The 20,670-nt window shown below is 39.2% G+C and overlaps 2 protein-coding genes across 2 annotated transcripts; both read left to right on the top strand.

The window, feature by feature from the left end:
• The first annotated feature begins 655 nt into the window (after positions 1-655).
• Positions 656-7,263, top strand: mrpl16 (mitochondrial ribosomal protein L16). Its single transcript, XM_084936610.1, has 5 exons — positions 656-892; positions 4,042-4,113; positions 5,771-5,919; positions 6,480-6,773; positions 6,913-7,263. The coding sequence occupies exons 1-5, from the start codon at positions 823-825 to the stop codon at positions 7,102-7,104; spliced, it is 777 nt and encodes a 258-aa protein (XP_084792736.1). The 5' UTR covers positions 656-822; the 3' UTR covers positions 7,105-7,263.
• A 2,502-nt stretch (positions 7,264-9,765) lies between these two features.
• On the top strand, positions 9,766-20,584 carry cenpq (centromere protein Q). Its single transcript, XM_084936556.1, has 9 exons — positions 9,766-9,967; positions 10,539-10,627; positions 10,713-10,755; positions 10,844-10,955; positions 11,107-11,175; positions 14,009-14,138; positions 16,913-17,032; positions 18,929-19,000; positions 19,694-20,584. The coding sequence occupies exons 2-9, from the start codon at positions 10,544-10,546 to the stop codon at positions 19,883-19,885; spliced, it is 822 nt and encodes a 273-aa protein (XP_084792682.1). The 5' UTR covers positions 9,766-9,967; positions 10,539-10,543; the 3' UTR covers positions 19,886-20,584.
• The last annotated feature ends 86 nt before the right edge of the window (positions 20,585-20,670 follow it).

Raw genomic sequence — 20,670 nt, 5'->3', positions numbered from 1 at the left:
TAGAAAGTTTAAACTTATGGGTGGCAAAAATGTATTATTTACTTTTCTAAAGTTTTGTTTGTTCCAGTGGCACAAAAAGAACTTTCATAGAGCAGTGCGCATACGTCTATAATCCCCCATAGGTGGATAATAGAAGTAGGTTGAGATCTATTGACCTTATTAGTCCTCCTAGGACCTGGTGTCCACATATGTGGACATAACACTTTGGGTCCTCTAGACCAAAATACAAAATTTTGCTCTACAACGGCCTGGTATTCACTTACGAGGACATTATACTGCTACTGTTCTATTGAAATTTAAAACAAATATCCTCATATGTGCATCTCATTTTTTGTCAGAAACAAAAATCAGGTAAAAAAAAAAGTCTGGCAATTCTTTGTTTTTAAACTTCTCAGGTCCCAATCAGCCCAAATATCAAAGAGAAATTAAAAATGCATGCCATGAAAGAGTTTGAGTAATAGGAGGTTAAGGTGGATTTTTACTGTGTCGGCTCCTGAACTCATGTGCTAAATGTGTATATAAATCAAATACCACAATAGATTTTGTGCTTTCATGTGATATGTTTATATCACATTAAATATATCAGATTAATGATAATAATGACGAGAAAGAGGGCTGTAATACTTTTATTGTGAAAGACACGAACACCGGAAGTGTTTCTTTTTGTGCCGGAAGTCTTACAGTTACTCCGCGATGGCAGCGACCTTGTGTCCAACGTGGTGTTTGTAGAATTTTATATTATTCCCACACCTAAAATGCTCGTATATGTACCACACGGAATGACTGTTTGGTGTTTGTAGGGTCCATTTCAACGCTAACATCATGCTCTCCCTCATTAAAGCTGCTGCCGGCGGGCTGACCGGAATCTGTCAAACCAGCAGTCACCTACAAGGTAATACATGCTAGCTTATGTTAACCTCATCATAACGTTAACCTCCAGGTAAAGGTGGAAACGGGGCAGTTTGATTAGGTTACCGACATTCACTACTAGGTAGACGAGACTGCAGCTAAACTCATGTGTAAACCTTCTTTCCCATGGTAACGTTACACAATTAGTCCATAAAGAAAGGCAGTGTATGAAGACAGGATCCTGGCCACGGTTATCAACTAGACGGGCAACCAGCTTTGCCAGGGGGGGTATTCGGCTCAAGTCACCAAGCTGTGCCATTATGAAATTAAATCCAGTAAACACAACAATTAAAAATAAAGAGTGAGTTCATTCGTATATCACAGTGCAGTAATGCACCGCTGTTATACGCTAAAACTCGTTACATTTATATTTACAAGAGGACTGCAAGAGTCAGTACTGTAAGATTTAGTGAACCTGGACACTGGGCCACCTTTACCAGCTATACAACAAATTAAAGGATACACAAGTTACTTTAAACCACACCATACACACAATTACACCAATCCATGGATGGGTGTGAGTAGGCTCGTAGAGAAGCAGTCACAAGACTACAGAGAGAAATCAGGAGAGATGTTCTCTCAGTATGGGCTCAAAATGTGGTCATAAATATTTTGTACTTGTAAATCGGTTTTGTACTTGTAAATCAGGATTTGTATGTCTAAAAAAAATTTGTGTGTGTGTAAAAAAGATTTGTATGTGTAAAAAAGATTTGTGCGTGAGTAAAAAAGATTTGTGTGTGGACTTAGCCAAAAAAAACCCCTACAAGTTACAAGTACGAATTTTGACCCTATTTTTCTTCCTTTCATCTGATTGGTCAATGTCATGTCAATCACAAATGTAACAATCCAATCAGAGAACAGATGGGTTTGGCTGTCGGAGGGGCGCTTTTTTGAACTGCAGGTCCTTGAAGGGTAGCAGCTAGGTCCCCTAACTTTCAGTAGCTGTTGAAAGGGTAAAGTTGTGGTATATCAGTGGTTAGAAATACCATTATTACTTTAGGATTAGTTTAACACAAAGTCAGGGCTGACCCGGGACCATTGCTGTGAGTCACAGTGCGCAGCATAAAAGTCCTTTCACATCGGATGCAGGATGTGCTGCTAATGCTAATTGCTAACTAAAAGCAAAGGATCCAGAATTTGTTGCGCTGGCTGCTGGGCTCTGTGGGTTTTTGCAGCAGCTCTACCTGTACTAGATGCACCTGCTCCTTGTCTTTTCTATCTCTGACTTTATGTCCTCTACAAGAGTTTGTTTTTTTTTTTTTGCTAGTTCTTCAAATGTTCAATAAAAACATGTATGCTAATTGATAACGAAGAAAGCTTTGTAATGAAGACTGTCATTTCCAAAACACTGCCCCCCCCGGTCCACAGCGCTGTTCGCAGCGCTGTTGAAAAGGCTGTGGAAGTCCCTATATTAAACACGTAGAACTGTGACACAAAAATCCCCAAACTCGGATGACCACAGACTGTTTTCCTTCGTGGTGATGAAGGAAAACGCTGGGTTGGCATGTAAAAGGGCATTTATTCCCTTCAAAGACCTGCAGTTCAAAAAAAGCGCCCCTCCGACAGCCAAACCCATCTGTTCTCTGATTGGATTGTTACATTTGTGATTGACATGACATTGACCAATCAGATGAAAGGAAGAAAAATAGGGTCAAAATTCGTACTTGTAACTTGCAGGGTTTTTTTTGGCTAAGTCCACACACAAATCTTTTTTTATGCACGCACTAATCTTTTTTACACATACAAATCTTTTTTACGCACACACAAATTTTTTTTACACATACAAATCTTTTTTACACACACACAAATTTTTTTTACACATACAAAACCGATTTACAAGTACACAATATTTATGACCACATTTTGAGCCCATATCTCTGGTGCCGATGTGGATCAGTGAGCTCACCACACACTAGTACAGTGACTGTAAAGGGTGTCTTCCAACACATTTTCACTTGTTTTGCAGTTTATGAGTGAGGTCCTGCCTTAAAACTGGGCAACTGGGCCACTCACACATACATACTACAGGATTTGGTCAGTTGTGGAAACCTTGCTCTTGCACTAAGTTTTTGAGCTGATGGTAAGGAGATGAGGTTTGGGGCTCTGAGGTTATTGAATCAGCAGAGCTTTGGCAATTTTTCACTCTGCATGCGCCTTAGCACTTTGCAGTGCCGCTTTGGTCAACCGCTTCGTGACCAACACGGTTCCCACAATTTTATTACCAAAATTGTTGCAGCGGTGGCATCTTATTACAGCACTACCCTCAAAGTCAGTGAGCTCTTTAGGCGACTCAAAAATACCTGAAATCAAATATTAATACTAGTGCTGTCAGTGCGCTAGGACCGTGCAGCCCCATGCACGGGGCGATCTGCGTTAACTCACTAACGAAGATTTGCCGCGTTAATGCAATCATGGGGTTAACGCCATTTTAACGAGTTTAATGCTGACAGCAGTACTTCATACTTTTGTCCAAGCTGATGAATGACCTCATCAGTCATGAGTAGTACTTCCCAAGTCTAACCTATACAGGTCTGCTCCAAAGTCACAGTTCTCCTCAGTGAGCTTGGTTTGCTGCAGGAGCACTAAACTACTGCTAAACGATTATTTAACTTAAGCTTGGCTATCGGCAATGTGGGGTTAAAGTTTTTCATGACCAAACTGTTTGACTGACTTAAATTCACATATGATTGAGGAAGTGTATCAGCAGAATTCAGCTGAAGGGGTACAGTGAGCTTTTTGGACAGGACCTGGACCCCCAAGGTCCTTAATGCTGAGGCTGATTGAAGTGATTAGACATTTGGCTACTGAAGCAATTCTATGACAGAAATGCCATATTCCTTTTATTCAACAGGATATGATAATTACATTATGCCAACCAAGAAACCTGCAGTTAAAAATAAGCTGCACATGTACAAAGAGCAGCTGACTTCCCGTCAAAGCTGGACACACAGTAAATCGATTTTCCACACAGGACATGACAACATCAGTTTCAGATGAAGACAAGTTCACCGCAGACTTGCTTCGAGCATTTTTTTTGTAAATATAACAGCCCACACAAGTAAGACTTGTTTTGTTTCTGAAAACCACAAAATTTCTCTTGCACAGTTGTCTCACGTGTGGTTTACTCCACAGGTCCTTTGCACAGCTACTTGAAAGTCCTCTCTGCAGGGCTGAAGACATATGAAATCCCTCCAGACTACAGTGGTAATTATTCATCTTCTTTTCACTTATTTGTGTTAGGCTGGTTAATTTTTATGGCTTTACACTGCTGGTCCAGAGTCATGCTTCATTCTCATTAAACAACCCCAACCATGACTTAAATCACAGCATGAAGCTTTCAAAAGTAACCCCAACTCTCAACCTGCGGGCCTTTATATGCTGACTTCTCCGCCTATTAAGAAAACATGAAATATCTTTATTGTTTCAAAAATCATGCAGAGGGATATACCAGATGTGCATGAGTCAGTAGTTATGATTCATGTGAATAGGGCTGTTCGATATAATGATTTATATATCGGATGACAATATAAAAACATCTATCGGGTTATTTTACGCTATCGTTTGTTTCGTGGTGTCGCAAAATAAACTGTTTACGTCAATATTTTTTCATTGTTTTGATGGTCACTGTAGTGGCTATATTAATTTCTTAAAGTTCTCTCTTTCTCTTATATTTAATATAACCACACTACGGACGGACAAGCGCCTGTTTTTATGCGTTGTCGTTAGCAACAACAACGGTAAAACCACTGCATGTCCACTTGTTTATTTTCCACATAAACCTTTCACAATAAAGCTCAAGATCCTGTTGAGACTTTTCAAAATAAACTGAATCACGTGAAAGAGTATGCTGAGTGTTTACAGATGAGAAGCAAAAAAGAGCCATCAGGTGCTAAAAAATAAACCTTAGACTCAAACGTTAGAACAGGCTTTTCCCCGCAGCACGCTGTGTAATAAATACTCACAAAGAAAACGGCGGCCGTTACAACTTATGTCTAAAAATATATAGTTTCATGCATCGGTTAAAACACTCGACTCCAGGTACAGGACGCCCAGCTGGAAACACTTCACGCAAGTCGAGCTGCCCGAGATTCACTTAATTTACAGAAAATGTTAAATTTATGTGATTTATATCGTTATCGGGACGATAGATGTCTTATATTGGGATATGAGATTTTGGTCATATCGCACAGCCCTACATGTGAAAATGAAACTGACCTGGATTTTTTTTAAAAAAGAAAAGGAAATCACTGTTTGTAGAAGAGGTCTGCTTGTGCTGACCTGTAAGCATGCTCCCTCTTGGTTAGCACAGAGGTGCCACACGGACCATTTTGCCCAGTGCTCGGCCCTGTTATCTCTAATAATGTCCCGTGCATTTTCCTCAGTTATGCACAGGTTCAAAATTGAAAAGGTGAAACCAAAAACACGTTCATCTCACTGTAGATTTGGAACGGTCACCAATCAGACTGCACTGCGATGTAAACATGAACAGTGGGAAGACATCTATAGTTTTCCTACAAACATTGCTGACGTAAATGTGCCTGTAGCAGGGTTGTACAAATCTTTAGGGTTCGGGTTTCTTCTAGATGTGTCATGACAACACAATTCACACTTTGCATGCGTCAATTCACTCCTGTCGTGAAAAGGTCGCCTCTGATCCACAACACCCGTGGAGGAAATTGTGCCGGAGGTGCAGTTTTCACCATGAGTGTTGCGTGGACTATTAGTATAGCAGTTAGAGCTCCAATCTCAACCCTTCTCCACATAGCAACCTTTTTATTTGCATCCAGCACCCTCAGTTCTGGTGTTCAGTAGCAGGTAAATATGTGACGTGTTCCTTCGTGCCTGTTTTTATCCTCTACAGATGTGGTGCTGCCAGACAAGCCCAAACTGAAGTTTTTGAACAAGGTGCCGAACTTAAAAAAGGCCAAGAAAGAGGCAAAGAAGCTGTGGGATATCCAGGGCCCAGCTAAATCTGCAAACACCTTCACCACGGGACAGTACGCTATTGTGGTGAGTGCATTTATCTTACTTTAGATATGGCTGACAGTAGTGTTGTATGTTTTACAGGATATGACTAAGTGCCTTGACATTTCGTTTGTTCAGTGCTGATCAAGATTTATAGTTAAAATAAAAGGTGACTCAACCTGGTTCTTTTTTTAATTTTACTCAAGATATTTTTTTAAGTACTTGCTGGAAAAACTTAACAGTACACCTGCAAGTTAAATGAGATGAAACGGCACCTGTCTGTCACACAGTGGCCACAACATGGTAACTTTAAGCCTTTTACACAGTTTAAATGAAGTGAGGTATTTGTCAGTTTGGCCCGGGTAGATGGTGAAAGTGAGTGATGGAAAAAAAAGCCGCTTTTTGTGCCAGAATGTTTTGTGCCAATGTTGGCCTCTTTAAAATGGGTTTTTATGTGGATTGATTTCAGGGACTGCAGTTTTTGGCATTAAACAGACTTAAGAGTTGCTGCCTGGTTTTAGCTGTGTGCTGCCATATGTTTTTTTAAATAGTTAAAAAATAGAGAATGACACTAAGTGACCTGTTTTCTCTGATCTGATATACAGGCCTTGGGAGGCGGGTACCTCCACTGGGGTCATATAGAGATGATGCGTCTTACCATCAATCGAAAGATGGACGCCCGGACCACGTTTGCAATGTGGCGCATCAACGCCCCTTACAAGCCCATCACGCGGAAAGGTCTGGGTCAGCGCATGGGTGGGGGCAAGGGAGCCATCGACCACTACGTGACACCGGTTCGTTACGGACGTTTGATCGTGGAGGTGGGAGGAAAGGTGGAGCTGGGTGAGGTCGAGCACATCTTGACTGAAGTGGCAAAGAAGCTTCCTTTTCCTGCGAAGGTGAGATCACAGATAAGGCATGTGCTGGTGGGAGGAAAAAGTCTGAACTGTTTTCAGATGATGCGATTTGATTAGAAGTGACTGCAGTTTTTACCCACTGGTTCTCTGTGGTAACAGTATTCTCATGTCTTTATTCCAGGTAATGAGCAAAGAGAGTCTAGCAGCCCTGCAAAAGAAACAAGCTGACATGGAGCAGAACAACCAGAATCCCTGGACCTTTAAGAAGATCGCACAGGGCAACATGCTGGGCATCAGGAGGGTGCTCAGCCCCTTCGACCTGCACAACCACGGACGCTTTACGGGCAAATTTCACTTTCCACAGAGAGTGTGACACACCTGAGGGACTGAAATTTAATAGTGTTGTAATGTGAAGAAGATTCTGGAATTCTGAAATGCTCCATCTTTCAGTTGTATGTCGGGATCTTCTGTCATCTTTTTCAGTTTTTGTTTTTTCCCCCGATTATGTTAGCAAATATATCATGTTCTTAAAGTGGTGTTTTTGTCTATTTTTTGTGCTCATCACAGTTTATAAGGGTCTGTACTCCAGGAGTATTGGTCAAATGTTAGTGAAACTTGCAAACAATGATCACTTAATGGCAGTGATGGGAATAATGGCGTTACAAGTAACAGCGTTACTTTTTTCAGTAACGAGTAATCTAACTAATTACTATTCCTATCGTTACAACGCCGTTACAGTTACTAACAAGGAAACGCGGTCCGTTACTATTTTTCAACAAACTGATGGTTGAAGCTGTGTTCAGCTTACCGCATCTTATATCAGTTGCACGGACGTAGCTGCCTACGTAAGTAATCTGGACGCTACAGCTTTAAGCAGCGGCGCGCTCCCGCGGACGGTAATCACGATCACTGTCTAGCACAACACCTGGAGCTAAGGGGGCAAAACAATCGCATGAGTGCTGCTGTTTGACTGAGGAAGAATAAAGTAGTCGTGGTAAGCCAATCACATGACCACTTAAAGACAAAGCAACAAGGTGATATATACCAGTTTATAAATTGCGTTGATAGGCCACGTAAAACCAGAGTCATGATAAACAATATATCAAAAGTTTCGTCACGTTTACTGTCTAAGGACAGCGCTAGCAAGCACTCTCTGCTTATGAGCAAAAAAAACAAACAAAAAAAAAAAAAACGGGAAGTTTTAGGAGTGACGGCGAGAGAGAAAGAGCAGAAAAAGAGAGTGAGTTTTCAGATATGAGAGATTTGTGACATTTAGCGTGTTTGGAGTAGAGATGGCATGATACCACTTTTTAATGTCCGATACTGATATCATAAATTTGGATATCTGCCAATACCGATATGAATCCAATATAGCGTATTTTGTAATCAATAACACTGTTTTTTATAAATATCTTGCTGCATTTTGTATAAGTTCATACTCAAGTTTGAAAAAAAGAGACTGAAGCTACTCTGTTATAACGTGTATGCAAAAAATACACTCCACCCAAAACATTTTATAGTTCAGCAACACTGATCAATCTAATAAATTTAAACCTACACCATCCTCCTATTTCTGGTATTTTATAGAGTACTTATACCTAACTAATAGGGTTGCCAACTCCCACCAAAAATATTAGGGAACCACGCCCCGCCCTTAATCGATGTAATCAACTTTAATTTAATGCAAGTGTAAAACAAATGCACAGAAATCAATAATTTTTCTACAATAATTAAATAGATTCAACATATTTCTTCAACAGAATTGCAGACTGCACAGATGGTACCTTCCCAAAGGAAAAACTACTGTAGCTTACTAGGGTGTATATTAGACTTATTAGTTAAGTTTGGAGTGTGTAGTTAATGTGTTGTCTTGTGTAGTTAGTGTGTAGTGTTGTGGATAGTTTTGTTTTGTCAGAACAATGAGGCGACTGCTGTCTCCAGGTAGAAACAGGAGTGGTACACCTGCTGCTGTCAGACCTGCAGGTATCAGGTTGTGATGTTCTCCTTTAAAGTGGACAGAAATTATTTTTTTGGAGCAGCACAAATAATTTGTGTGGCATCTTATTGAATGCAGAACAGCTGATTGTTCTGTAAATTGTTTGAAATGGTTATTTTAAAAATCAAGGTAAAAGGTAAATGGATGCAAATAACTTGTGCATAGGATTTTAAAATCGACAATTTATATTTGCATTCAAAGTTATGAAATATGATTCATTAAACATGTTTGTGGTTGTTACAGTAAAAAATATAACTTTCTACTCTGATTTTATGTTTTTTGTCTGATTTTAGATCAGTTGTGTTAATACAGTATGTCAAAATGAAAACACAACTGTAAATTCAGACACGTGAGGTTGTGCTGAAAAGGATAATACCAAACAAGGCAAAGTAAATAATCAAAAATCAAAAGTAGTTAAAAATGGCCAATTATACCCTGAACCCCAGAGGGTTAAACATTTTTTTTAAAGTAACGCAATAGTTACTTTTCAAGTAATTAATTACTTTTATAATATTGTAACTCAGTTACTAACTCAGTTATTTTTTTGAAGAAGTAACTAGTAACTATAATTAATTACTTTTGTTTAATGGTTCTTCACCAAAGTTAGGTCACATTTGTCATTTTACTGGAAATAATCTGAGAGTCATAATGGTTGTGAGCTGGCGGGCTGCCGTGCCACCGGCATTTTGGTTATGCTGTGGCTCATTTTCAGTTAGCTGTTTAACTCAGTTTTGTCTAATAGGGGGAAATAAGATGTAAAGGTTAAACATTTACATGAAAATATAGATTTGAGTGTACAGATTACACCACATGGTGTGCGTTGGTTGCTCCAATATTTACAGTCTTCTTAAAGTGATTAGCAACACTTTGAAGTGGGGAACATGAAATATCCAACTTGTGGCTTCTCAACTCAGTGGTTAGCATTGATCCCTCACAGCAAGAGTCCTTTGTTCCTGTCTCTGTGGAATTTGCTTTTATGGGTTTCCTCCAGCTTCAGGAGCTGTTTCTTCCTGTCTTCAAAAACACACAATGTTCATTCTCCCCCTCCAACACTGTGCCCTTCAGAAAGGCACTTGCTCACTCATTAATAGTTATTATGGCGAAACCACCGTCAGGGCACTTGCTTATTAGTTCTGAGGCTGGAGACCGTGGCAGAGCTGAAAATCTTATTTTCCCTGGGAGTGACGAGAATGGACAACATTAGCAATGAGCGGCAGCTCAGACTGACTATTTTGGAGAGGTAGGGTTGAGGAGGAATAATGTATTTATTAGACAAACAGTGGGTGGCTGCCTTTTCCCCAAAATGGCGGTTGTAGGGTTAATTTATCCCCGAGTTGGCGTTCACAGGTAGCGATTTAGTCCAGGTTTTGCTCACATAGGGGTTTGTTTTAAATTTTTACGGAAGACAGTTCTGCTTATCGATGTGCCAGTGAGTACCTAATTTAGTCAGACTTATTCCCGTCCCTTATTTTGGTCTTTGGACGACGGCAACATCGTTATTGTCTTGAACAGCTGCCTGACAAGCGGCTTTCCGGGTTAAACCATCGATGCTTATGCGCATGCGAGCTGACTCGTTTGAAAACAGCAGCGCGAAAAAGCAGGACGTCAATAACGCGAATTTTTAGATTTTAAATAATGATATTGTGTTTTAACTGTTTATGATTTGTTTTATGCCTTTAATAATTAATGCTTAATTGTTTCACTAATAAAACTCGTTCTCGTTACTTAAGACGCTTTTGGCAGCCAGACGTTGTCATGTTGTTTCAGCTACATTAGCTTAACGTTTTTGTTTATTTCGACTTTTTCACGAGCAAACATGAAACCCACACGAGGCTCTGACCGGGCCCCATCAAAAACACCCAACAGGAAAAACAAGGAAAAGGCAGAAACATCGAGTCGGGTGAGTAAGTACACTCCAGCTGTCGTCGTTGTTATCTGTTGCAGCTCAGGCTGACTTGTTACCTCCAACCCTTCATTTACTTTAGGACCAAGCCAAGATCATCTATCCAAAACCATCACAGACGAAAGGTTAGGAACCTCTTATACCTCTCATTCTACAGCAAACTGTAAAGTTTGTATTTGTTTGTATTTTCTAATGTGGCTCTTGTCTTTAAAGCTGAAAGAGGATCATCTCCTAAACCTAAAAGAGCTAAAGTGCAGGACAACAGGGCGCTGATGTCCAGGTCCTCCATCACTGCTCTGGAGAACATAATGGACTTATCAGTACTGTGAGTCTCACATCAGAAGTAGAATGCTCTTATTTTTAACCATAACCTGACATATATTTCAAGCTCCTTCTGAGGTTTTCCTGTTGACATTGTGCAATATTAGCAAGAAAATTTACCTTGTAAGGACACTTTGTTCCCCCCCTGTTCACAGAGCAACTCTTGCTGTGAAGCGGACAGAGAAGAAGGAAAGCCAGGAGCATCTGAAAAAAATGAAAACCATGTAAGCATTAAGTCTGAAATTACAGTTAAAGTATGTATAAATAAACAACACAAGTAAGTAAAATTTTTATTTATATAGCACATTTCTAGATAAAAAGATCACAAAGTGCTTCACAAAGTATAAAACAAAAACAGACAAAAGTTAGCAAAATGCAACAAGATGTGTTTTTAGTTGTTTTTTAAAAGTGACCACTGAGTCCGCAGATCTTAAGTTCCGAGGAAGAGAGTTCTACAGTCTGGCGGCCACAGTGGCAAAAGCTCTATCTCCCTTGGTTTTCAGCCTTGTATGCTGAATAACAAGTAGGCCCTGATCACAAGACCTCAGGGACCTACTAGGGACATAGGGCTGTAAATGTTCAATGATGTAGGCTGGTGCTTGTCCTTGAAGAGCTTTAAAGGTCAGAACCAATATCTTAAAATGGACTCTGAATTCAACGGGGAGCCAGTGCAGCTGTATAAGCAATGGTGTTACATGAGAGTACTTAGATGTTTTTGTCAGAAGCCTTGCTGCAGCATTTTGGACAATCTGCAGACGCTCCAGGAAGTTTTTGCTTAGACATGTAAACAGTGAATTACAGTAGTCCAATCGTGATGAAGTGAATGCATGAATAACAATCTCCAGTTCAGTATGAGATATTAAAGGGCCCAATTTAGAAATGTTTCTTAAATGATAGAAGCAGGACCGAACCAGAGATTTGACGTGAACATCCAGAGTAAGAGCAGAATCAAAGGTTATCCCTAAGTTCCTGATAGACGATTTCACAAATGTTGAAAGAGGACCAAGAGCATTCATTATGTTTGGTACGGTACATGTCTGTCACATACAAGGACTTCAGTCTTTTCTTCATTAAGTTAGAGGAAGTTGTCAGCCATCCAACCTTTGATGGATTCTAAGCACTCATTTAGAATCTGCAGCCTAGAAACATCTTCAGGTTTAAAAGAAATGTATAACTGGATGTCATCTGCGTAGCAGTGCTAGCAAATGTCCTCAAAGGGGCTCAAAATATGCTGGAGAGGAAGTAGATATATTAAAAACAATAAGGGTCCCAGCACAGAACCTTGTGGCACACCATAGGACAGGGACGTGGAAGATGACCTGTACTTAGAGACCGCCACAGAAAAGTATCGTTCATAGAGAAAGAAGGAGAACCACTCTTAGGCAGACCCAGATACACCAACCCAGTATTTCAGCCTTTCATGCAAAATGTAATGTATCGTTTTGCATCAGAATGTCACTAGAAACTCTAAGAAGGGCTGTTTCAGTAGAATGAGCTCTACGAAAGCCAGACTGAAATTTGTCAAAGATGTTATGTTTGTCTAAAACATAATAACCACAACCTTTTCTAATATCTTAGCAATTAACGGCAATTAACCATTATTCACTATCTGACCTACATGCAGTTGGATATCTTTTTACTTTAAATTTAAGTCACACATGAAATTAAGTTTGTGTAGGTTGGTTTTAGGAACATGCGGCACTTGAACGCGGCACTTGAACTTGAACGCCTGTCACATCACACGAACGTCACACGCCTTGTGTGATGTTTGCGTATGTTTAAACCCCATCAGTTAGCACATAAGAAGCCTTGCGGCGTTTTGTTAAGACCAGAAGAGTGGCTAAAGGTGTGGCATGGCTCACACCCTTTCATTACATCCCACATAATTACCTTGATGATGTTCAGATTGTGACTTTGCTCCAGGCTTTGTTCCAGAAAGCAGGTCTAATGAAAAGTATGACTTCGTTAACCCTTAGCTTATAGGTTATAGACTAGATTGCTCCCTGAAACAAAAATTGGGTGTAACACTGTGACTCTGGATAGTAATTCAGGACTTATGGTACTGTGTTTGTGTCCGCAGGTATTTGCTTACACCCAGTTTATACCTTTGTGATAAATAAACAGTGATAACCACAAACTCCTCTGAAACCCTAAAACATATCCTGCACTGTAACCTGATGTGGATGTCCCTAGAAAAGTCACTACATGTCTCATCAACACAGCTCGATTCTACCTGTGCACTTCCATCTACTATTTTGCAGCATTCATGTTCTCAATATAAGAAACAATAATCATAGCTTCAATTCAGGGACTCAAAGAAGTTGTCACATACCTGTAAGGACAGTGAGGGAATGTATGAAGAAGCAGGAAAACTGTGAAGGACAAATATTTGCCTTTGAGAGTGGGAAAAAAAAACCCAGATGCAACCTATGTGGATGTGTTGCCCCCCCCCCCCCCCAAAAAAAAAAAAAAAAACCCAAACAAACAAAAAAATAACTGCATGTAGGTCAGATAGTGAATAATGGTTAAAATCTGGGCTAAACAGGAAAAGGAGCGACACCAGTGTTCAGCAAGAATGAGAACAAGCACCACAAAACATTCAAACAAATAAACAAAAAGCATGACAAGCTTAGATGGTGACTTTAATGCAGTTTAAGATAAGACAGCTATTAGGTTGTTAGCCTGTCCCCATGCACTGAAACAGTTGGCATATGTTACTGCAGCAATCACTATTTAATAAAACTGGTCTGCATATTTAGACACAACGCAGTGATCACTGATGAATCAGTTGTTGTGTTGTAACCGATCGGCCTTTCTGGAACCAGAAACTCAGAGTTCATCAGCTCAGTGTTTGTTTCACACAAAGCAGGGCCCTGCTCTGTGTGGGTGGGCATCACAATGATAAGGATTGAGTGAAAGCGGATGAACCCTCATTAAATTATTCATTTATAATCCTCTGTTTTATTCTTTTATTAATTCAGACATCATCATTTGAGAATTTTTTTTAAACTGCAGTTTGTGTTGCCTTTTCCTGATGTGTTTTCCGACCCATTTTAGGTTCCTGGCTCAGTGTGCACAACTCAAAGTTCCAGTGCAGAAACAAAAATATTTGGAGCATTCATCCAGGCATCACCAGGACGAGACTAAGAAGTCAGCGGTTGGAGAGAAGAATCTGAGCATCTTGAAGGTGAAAAACATAAAAAAAATGATTCGATTGCTTTGGAGGATTTGATTGGAAGCTAAACTGTCTCTTGGTGGAAAATTTATGTGGCCATGAACTTGATACATCTGTGCAAAAACCTACTGATATAGAGAGGTTTTCACATTTCTGCAAGTTGATATTCTGTTTGTTCAGCAGGTATGTGAAAAATGATTTGCACTGCCTACCTTATGGTTAGACTGTGGTCTTTGACACCAGTGAGATAAAGTCTGTTTCATTTTGTGTGCTGTGGTTTCTCTGCTCTGAAGTAACACCTACTCAGCTGTACGTGAGAGCAGCCGAAGGATGGGGTTAAAAAAACAAAACAAAACAGGAATTTAACTGCTCACAACAAAACTGACTGATACAATTAGGTCAATGTGTTTGTAAACTGGGACACATCGATTTTTTAAAATTTTTGCCACAGTACAACACCACAGCGAATTTTAAATCAGCCAATCAAGACTGAAGTGCAGACTTTTAGCTTTAATTCATCGTTTTAACTGTTTATGAATTGTAGTCATTTTTATTTTTTTCAGAAGCTCAAAAATAATATAATGATTTTTTAAAAATATTTTATTTTTAGTAATGTAATGATTTATTATTTACATGGATGAAAAACCTTTGCAGTCAATGACTGTCTGAAGTGTAGAACTAATGGACTGCGCCAGATGTTGTTTCCTCCTTTAAGATGCTCTGCCAGTTTTTGTGTTCAGTAATTGAAAGCATGCTCTACTGATTTATCTATTGAAGAATCTATTTTCTTTGGCTTGAGAAACTGTTGGGTTGTTTTTGCAGTATGCTTTGGTTTATTATCCATTAGGGCTGCAGCTGTCATTAATTTTAGCAATCTATTGATAATTCCACTGATTTAATCGAGTAATTGGATAAGAAATACTTTTGTCTAATGAGGAATAACAAATATTCAAAAGAGGAAAAACACAGGTCTTTCAAAATCAGTGTTTATTTTTTAAATATTAATGCAATTTAATTAACACAGTATTTTACACTATTTCACGTTCAATCTGATAATGTTATGAAACCTTAAAATTAATATGATCTAGTGCATCCCATGCCCCCTTTTGGACACGCCAATGTTTGCTTCCATGTAAAATAAGACTGCTTGAATCAGCCTTCAGAAAGCTGTATGATTTAAATGTGTTATTAGGCTAAGTTAAGAGTTCATCTGCATATTTTAATACAACTTCTGGAGGCTTACTGATTTTCACCGTGTAAAAGAAACACTGATGGATGGAGCAGCTACAAAGTTTGCTTTTCTTCAGGTCGGATCAGGTGTTGATCAGGTGCTTCGATCAACAAACCAACGTTGGAAACACGTTTTCTTTCACTCTACCTAAGCTTTACTGTCTCAGTAATGGCTCTGCCTCTTTGCTCTTCACGGTGCGTGGGTTTTATGTTGTCAGACTTCCTACATCATTGTCAGATTTGATACATTTAACACATCAGAATGCTACAGAGCCACGTGTTAAAACGAAGCATCAAAGCAAAGAATTTGTGTCGAGGATTTCTTCTTTTTATAAGCGAATTACTCGATGAATCGTTGCAGGCCTGGTTTTCTATTTGCACTGTGAAGGTCTGTATGATTAGTTTTTCTGCAACTGGCTCAATCTGAGCAGAGAATATAGGCATGTAAAGTTAAACGATGGGGTGTTCTCCCCGACTATCTTCACTATAGGGATGTGTATATATGTGTGTGGTTGCACAAGTATGTATATAGACCTGTAAATTTGTATCTTTTGACTTGTTACTGGGGCTATAAAAATACATGTAACAAATGTATACACTATTAGTTACTAAATAGTGGAATGGGGGTGGGATTAAACAAGCTTATGCTTCTTTCTACTTTTTTTTGAACATGTAAGTTATTTATAATAATTGTTTTAAATTTTCCTTTTGTTTTGCTTCTTTTTTCTCTTTTGTGGTTGTATACTATTTTAACATGTTCAAAATGAAAATACAATAGAATACACTAAAGAGTTCATCGTGCTGCTGCTAACAGCAGTCCTATTATCTTTAAGTACTAGTGACCCATAACACACAACACTCTCCACAAATTCATCAGACCATGAGCTGTTTTTCCTCTCTCTGCACCCATTTTTACTTACTTTTTTTTACGTTTTTAATTTGTTTTGGTACAAGTGCATCTTGGTGTTATCTGTTTAAAGATTTAGTCTGAGCTTTTCTTGTTCTTGTTCACCTTTCTGTAGACCAACAAGGTGCAAATTACTCATTAAGGTGTCTCTTGATTGTTGGTTTTGACGATTATATGCTTACCTCCTCCAGAGTGTTCTTGACTTGGTTCAATGATTTTAACCATTGAAATAATTCTGTCATCATGCCTGCCATTTGTACCTATTTTCTGTGGACATTTAGACCTCTTTGGTGGTCGGTGCATTCATTATTCTGTTTAACAAAATTATTGTGATTTGGTGCCTTACAGTTAAAAGTGAGTCGAATTGAAATTTCGAGCCTATGAAAATGGGGAATATGTCTAAAAATGACTGTAATTCTTGAATTAAATATGAAAGTTTGGACTTTAATCATGTGTTAATTAATTGGTTTAAAATCCACGGTGGAGAAATTGTCTAAAAGTCTATGAACATAACTTCTGCCTTTTCACTGAGATGTGACAGGTCATAGAAAAAAATAACATATCATGCTAAAACCAAAAAAAAAAACAGTCCTAAAACACGAGAACAGTATCAGTGGTTTTACATGAGGTCTTCTTTTTGACTTTGCAGGAAGACTTGAGGGCTGTGGTTCGTGCACTGGAGAGGCTGGAGGAGGAAACAGAGTCTTTGCAGCACTCATGCAGTCAGCTGAGGGACCAGTTGGAGGAGGAAGAGCAGAAAGCTAAAGAGGTGCAAATGATTTCACACAAGCATGCATACTTATTTATTATTATTATTATTCTTTATTGCAACATTCTCCAATCAGTGCTGTCCTGATTTTAATTCAGGTGTGAATTTGACCTTTTTATTTTAGTGAAAATCTGCTACACCAGCTGTTATGAGCATTTATATGATGCTATTAATATAAACACACATTTATCTATTAAAGCATTACAGCATTGTCTGAGTTTTTCATGGCTGAATCATCCTCTTCACACTAAAATTATCACCTACAACCTCAAAACACCGAGGAGTCGCAGCAGATGTGAATGTTGTCAATACATCCGTTTCGTGCCTCGTGCTATCTGATACAGAACATTTAACAATATTGGCCAGTGTCAATGCCTCAGGCTCATTGATATATTCTTGGAGTTGTTCCTGAGCAATTTTTGTGGTCCTGCTGTGAGAGTCAGCTGTCATGGCAAAGGGCACATCCATGTTGGGAATCTCATCTTCCACTACATCCCAGAGGTGCTGTATTAGAATGAGAGCTGGTGACTGTTGGGGCCATCTGAGTACAGTGAACTCACTGATACATTTAAGAAATCAGTTTGATAGATTTGCGTTTTGCAACATTTCGCGTTCTTCTGCTGTAAGCAGCCATCAGAAGATGGTGGTCATAAAAGTATGGACATGCAACAATTCTCACACACGATGTCTCTGTAGCGTTTAAATGATGCTCAGTTGGTACTATGAAGTCCACAATGTGCCAAGAAAATATGCTTCACACCATTACAACCTTACCAGCCTGAACCTGATGGTTCCATGCCTTCATGTTGTTTACTGACCCTGCCATTTGAATGCTGTAGCAGATATTGATTCATCTATCCAGGCAACTGGTGAGACTGTGTGAACTGTAGCCTTGGTTTCTTTTTCTTAGTTGGCCCCTGTTGTGGTCTTGGTTTGACGTGTTGTGTATTTAGATATATTCTTCTGCATACCCTGGTTGTAACCAGAGATTTAACCAGGCTGACTTTATTATTATTTTCAGGCAGTCTTAAAATAGCAATCAAGTTATTTAAAACACTCTGGCCATACTCCGTTGACCTCTGGCATCAACATGGCATTTTCACCCAGAAAACTGCTGCTTATTTTCTGTTTTTCAGACCATTCACTGTGAACCTTAGAGATGGTTGTGCGGGGGAAATCCCAGCCAATCAGCAGTTTCTGAAATACTCAGATCAGTCTGGCTACATTTAAAGCCACTTAATTCAACTTTAATCCCCATTCCGATGCTCAGTCTGATCTTTAGCTGGCCGCACTGATTATGTCTGCATCCCCGAATGCGCATGTAATTGGCTGTTGTTTATGTTAACAAGCAGATGAACAGGTTTATCTGATAAACTGTTCATTACCACCTCTGGTGTATTTTTCAAATTCTGAACCTTTTGTGTCGATTTATTTCTTTGATCTGAATTTTCCCTTTTTGAACGTTACTCTCTTCTTTCTTTTTGCCTTTTTTTTGCAATAGACTATGGAGGATCTGCTACAGGTTTTATTATATGCTATATAACTATGTTTTAATGTGACATACATTACAGTAAATGGGTCATTTAATAATAGTAGATGTCACAGTTGAAGTGACCAGAAAATCGTGGTGTGAACTGCAGTTTCGACACCATCATGGGGCCGTTAGACAGGTTCGTCTAGACGTTTGTTACAGAATCACCATAACAGTGAATTTTTCGTGATGTTTGGCTGAAATGTGACTATTTTGTGGCTGTTGTGAAATCTGACGTAACCTATTCTGGAGAAATATCAAGTATTGCCTGGAATGCTACACCAGAGCCATATCGAATCACAGACTCGAAGGTTTTTAATGATTTACTTCAAACTCACACAGCACCCCTTTTCTGGTCTTTACAGATTTTACGAATAAGTGAACGAGCTGTTCTCAAACTTCCCTGTCTTCCTTCTCAGAAAGGTGAAACATCGGAGGTGAGTAAGTGTTGTTATTTTAAGAGCTAGGCACAGCCAACATTTTCACACTATCTGAAATGTGCTTCATTTAACCAAATTGCACAATATTACTTATCACTAAAGGTGAAGTTCATTTTGTTCCTTTCTTTTTTTTTTTTCTTTTTTTTTTATTTATGAATAGCATTTCTAAATAGCTTAGTAGGCACTTCCTCTACCATGTAACAGGAAAGCCTGTACATGTTCTCTGTGGTGCAACTTCTGTGAAAAAACATGAAATTCATGTTACGAAATGCACAGAGAGAGAGAGAGAATGTGACTTTTGGGTTCTGTGTTATCTTGGTTATCTACTCAGCTACAGAATAAACCCTTGTTTTTGTTCTAGCTGTTTTCACGAGTCATATCACTCATAATACGTTTTACCTGGAATTAGTTGAAAAATCAACCAAATGTCACAGGTCACGCTGAGTGTAGGTCATCTGAAGTCACTTCAACCTGCAAGTTTCATACCTGAAAATTACACCTGTGCCACTTTTTGGCACCATAGGACTGTAACAGTTATCTTTTCTCTGGTTCTAAGCCTTAAAAACTGTACTTGTATCTGCGGTAATGTGTGTATACCCACTGCTGATTGATCTGCTGCCTCTCTTCCCTAGGAGAAGACCAGATCATTTAAAAAAATCAATTTAAATCGCCACTTTCTGTTTTCCTCAGGCTCTGCTGAGAAAGTTTATACCAGACAGCGATTCTGCAGCCACAGCTCGGAAACTGGGCCAAATTCTGCAGAAATCGAAGCCAACCGAGGGTGACCAGGTGCTGCTTGCGCAGGCACGTGAACACGCCGATCGGCTCTTCCACCCCGGCTGCGTATTGAATAGTAGCGCACGGAGTTTTGAAGAAACGTAGCATTAAAGAAGAGGTTTGGAGATTTGCTGCACAGTATTTATTGGGTTTGATACTTCTTACTTCCATATTTGTGGTTGTCTTTGTGGAATATTTCTGCTTACCATGCTTCGCTGGTATTGAGTTTGCATCATATTCCTGTTTTCAGCTACCTTTTTTCTTTGTTTTTTATTAATTATGTGTTCTGTTATGTGGATGTTTTTTGTCTTTTGGTGGACATAAAAGCCTGATATCCAACTTCTGTGGCAAGTTTAGGCTAAACAACTGAAAATTAAATAAAGTCACAACTGAACAGTGAATTAATTAAAATCCTGCTGCCTAAACTTTTTTTTTTTACAGTGGAAGATTTGGTGTGCTCTGAATAAAAACAAGTCCAAATCTTGCTGCTGCTTGCTGCTGCTTGCTGCTTGATGTTTTGCAAGCCTCGTGAGACATTCAGCTAACTAAAGCTACTGGAATGCGTTTAATCTGGAAAACTTTTGGTTTTAACAAATTTGGAGAATCTGCTCTGTGCTGGAAACAATAGCATTCTTGAAAGGATTATGCAAGGTATGGGTTGTTTTTTCTTTTTAAGAACTCCGTGTAATAAAACTTACCCTGCAGCCAGGAAGTTAGCATCGAAATGATGTTGTTTTCATTGCTGTGCATGTTGCATAAACCAGTGAACAAGATGATTCATGAATTCATTTCACCCTAGAATGACAACCCTGCCATCAGCATGTTCAGACAGAGGCAGCTTCTTGTTAGGAGCTGGCAGCAACAGCCAAACCCGAATCTCCTTTTCATGA

Source organism: Perissodus microlepis, chromosome 1 (assembly GCF_051167445.1).
Source record: "Perissodus microlepis isolate ML-2025 ecotype Zambia chromosome 1, ASM5116744v1, whole genome shotgun sequence".
In the NCBI taxonomy this organism is placed as follows: Eukaryota; Metazoa; Chordata; class Actinopteri; order Cichliformes; family Cichlidae; genus Perissodus; species Perissodus microlepis.
This window is presented reverse-complemented; position numbering and strand designations above follow the sequence as displayed.

Coding starts and splice junctions, on each gene's coding strand:
- mrpl16 (XM_084936610.1), top strand. CDS start 823: ATGCTCTCCCTCATTAAAGCTGCTGCCGGCGGGCTGACCGGAATCTGT. Junction 893..4,041: donor AACCAGCAGTCACCTACAAG/GTAATACATGCT, acceptor TTTACTCCACAG/GTCCTTTGCACAGCTACTTG. Junction 5,920..6,479: donor CGGGACAGTACGCTATTGTG/GTGAGTGCATTT, acceptor TCTGATATACAG/GCCTTGGGAGGCGGGTACCT.
- cenpq (XM_084936556.1), top strand. CDS start 10,544: ATGAAACCCACACGAGGCTCTGACCGGGCCCCATCAAAAACACCCAAC. Junction 10,756..10,843: donor AAAACCATCACAGACGAAAG/GTTAGGAACCTC, acceptor TTGTCTTTAAAG/CTGAAAGAGGATCATCTCCT. Junction 11,176..14,008: donor CTGAAAAAAATGAAAACCAT/GTAAGCATTAAG, acceptor GACCCATTTTAG/GTTCCTGGCTCAGTGTGCAC.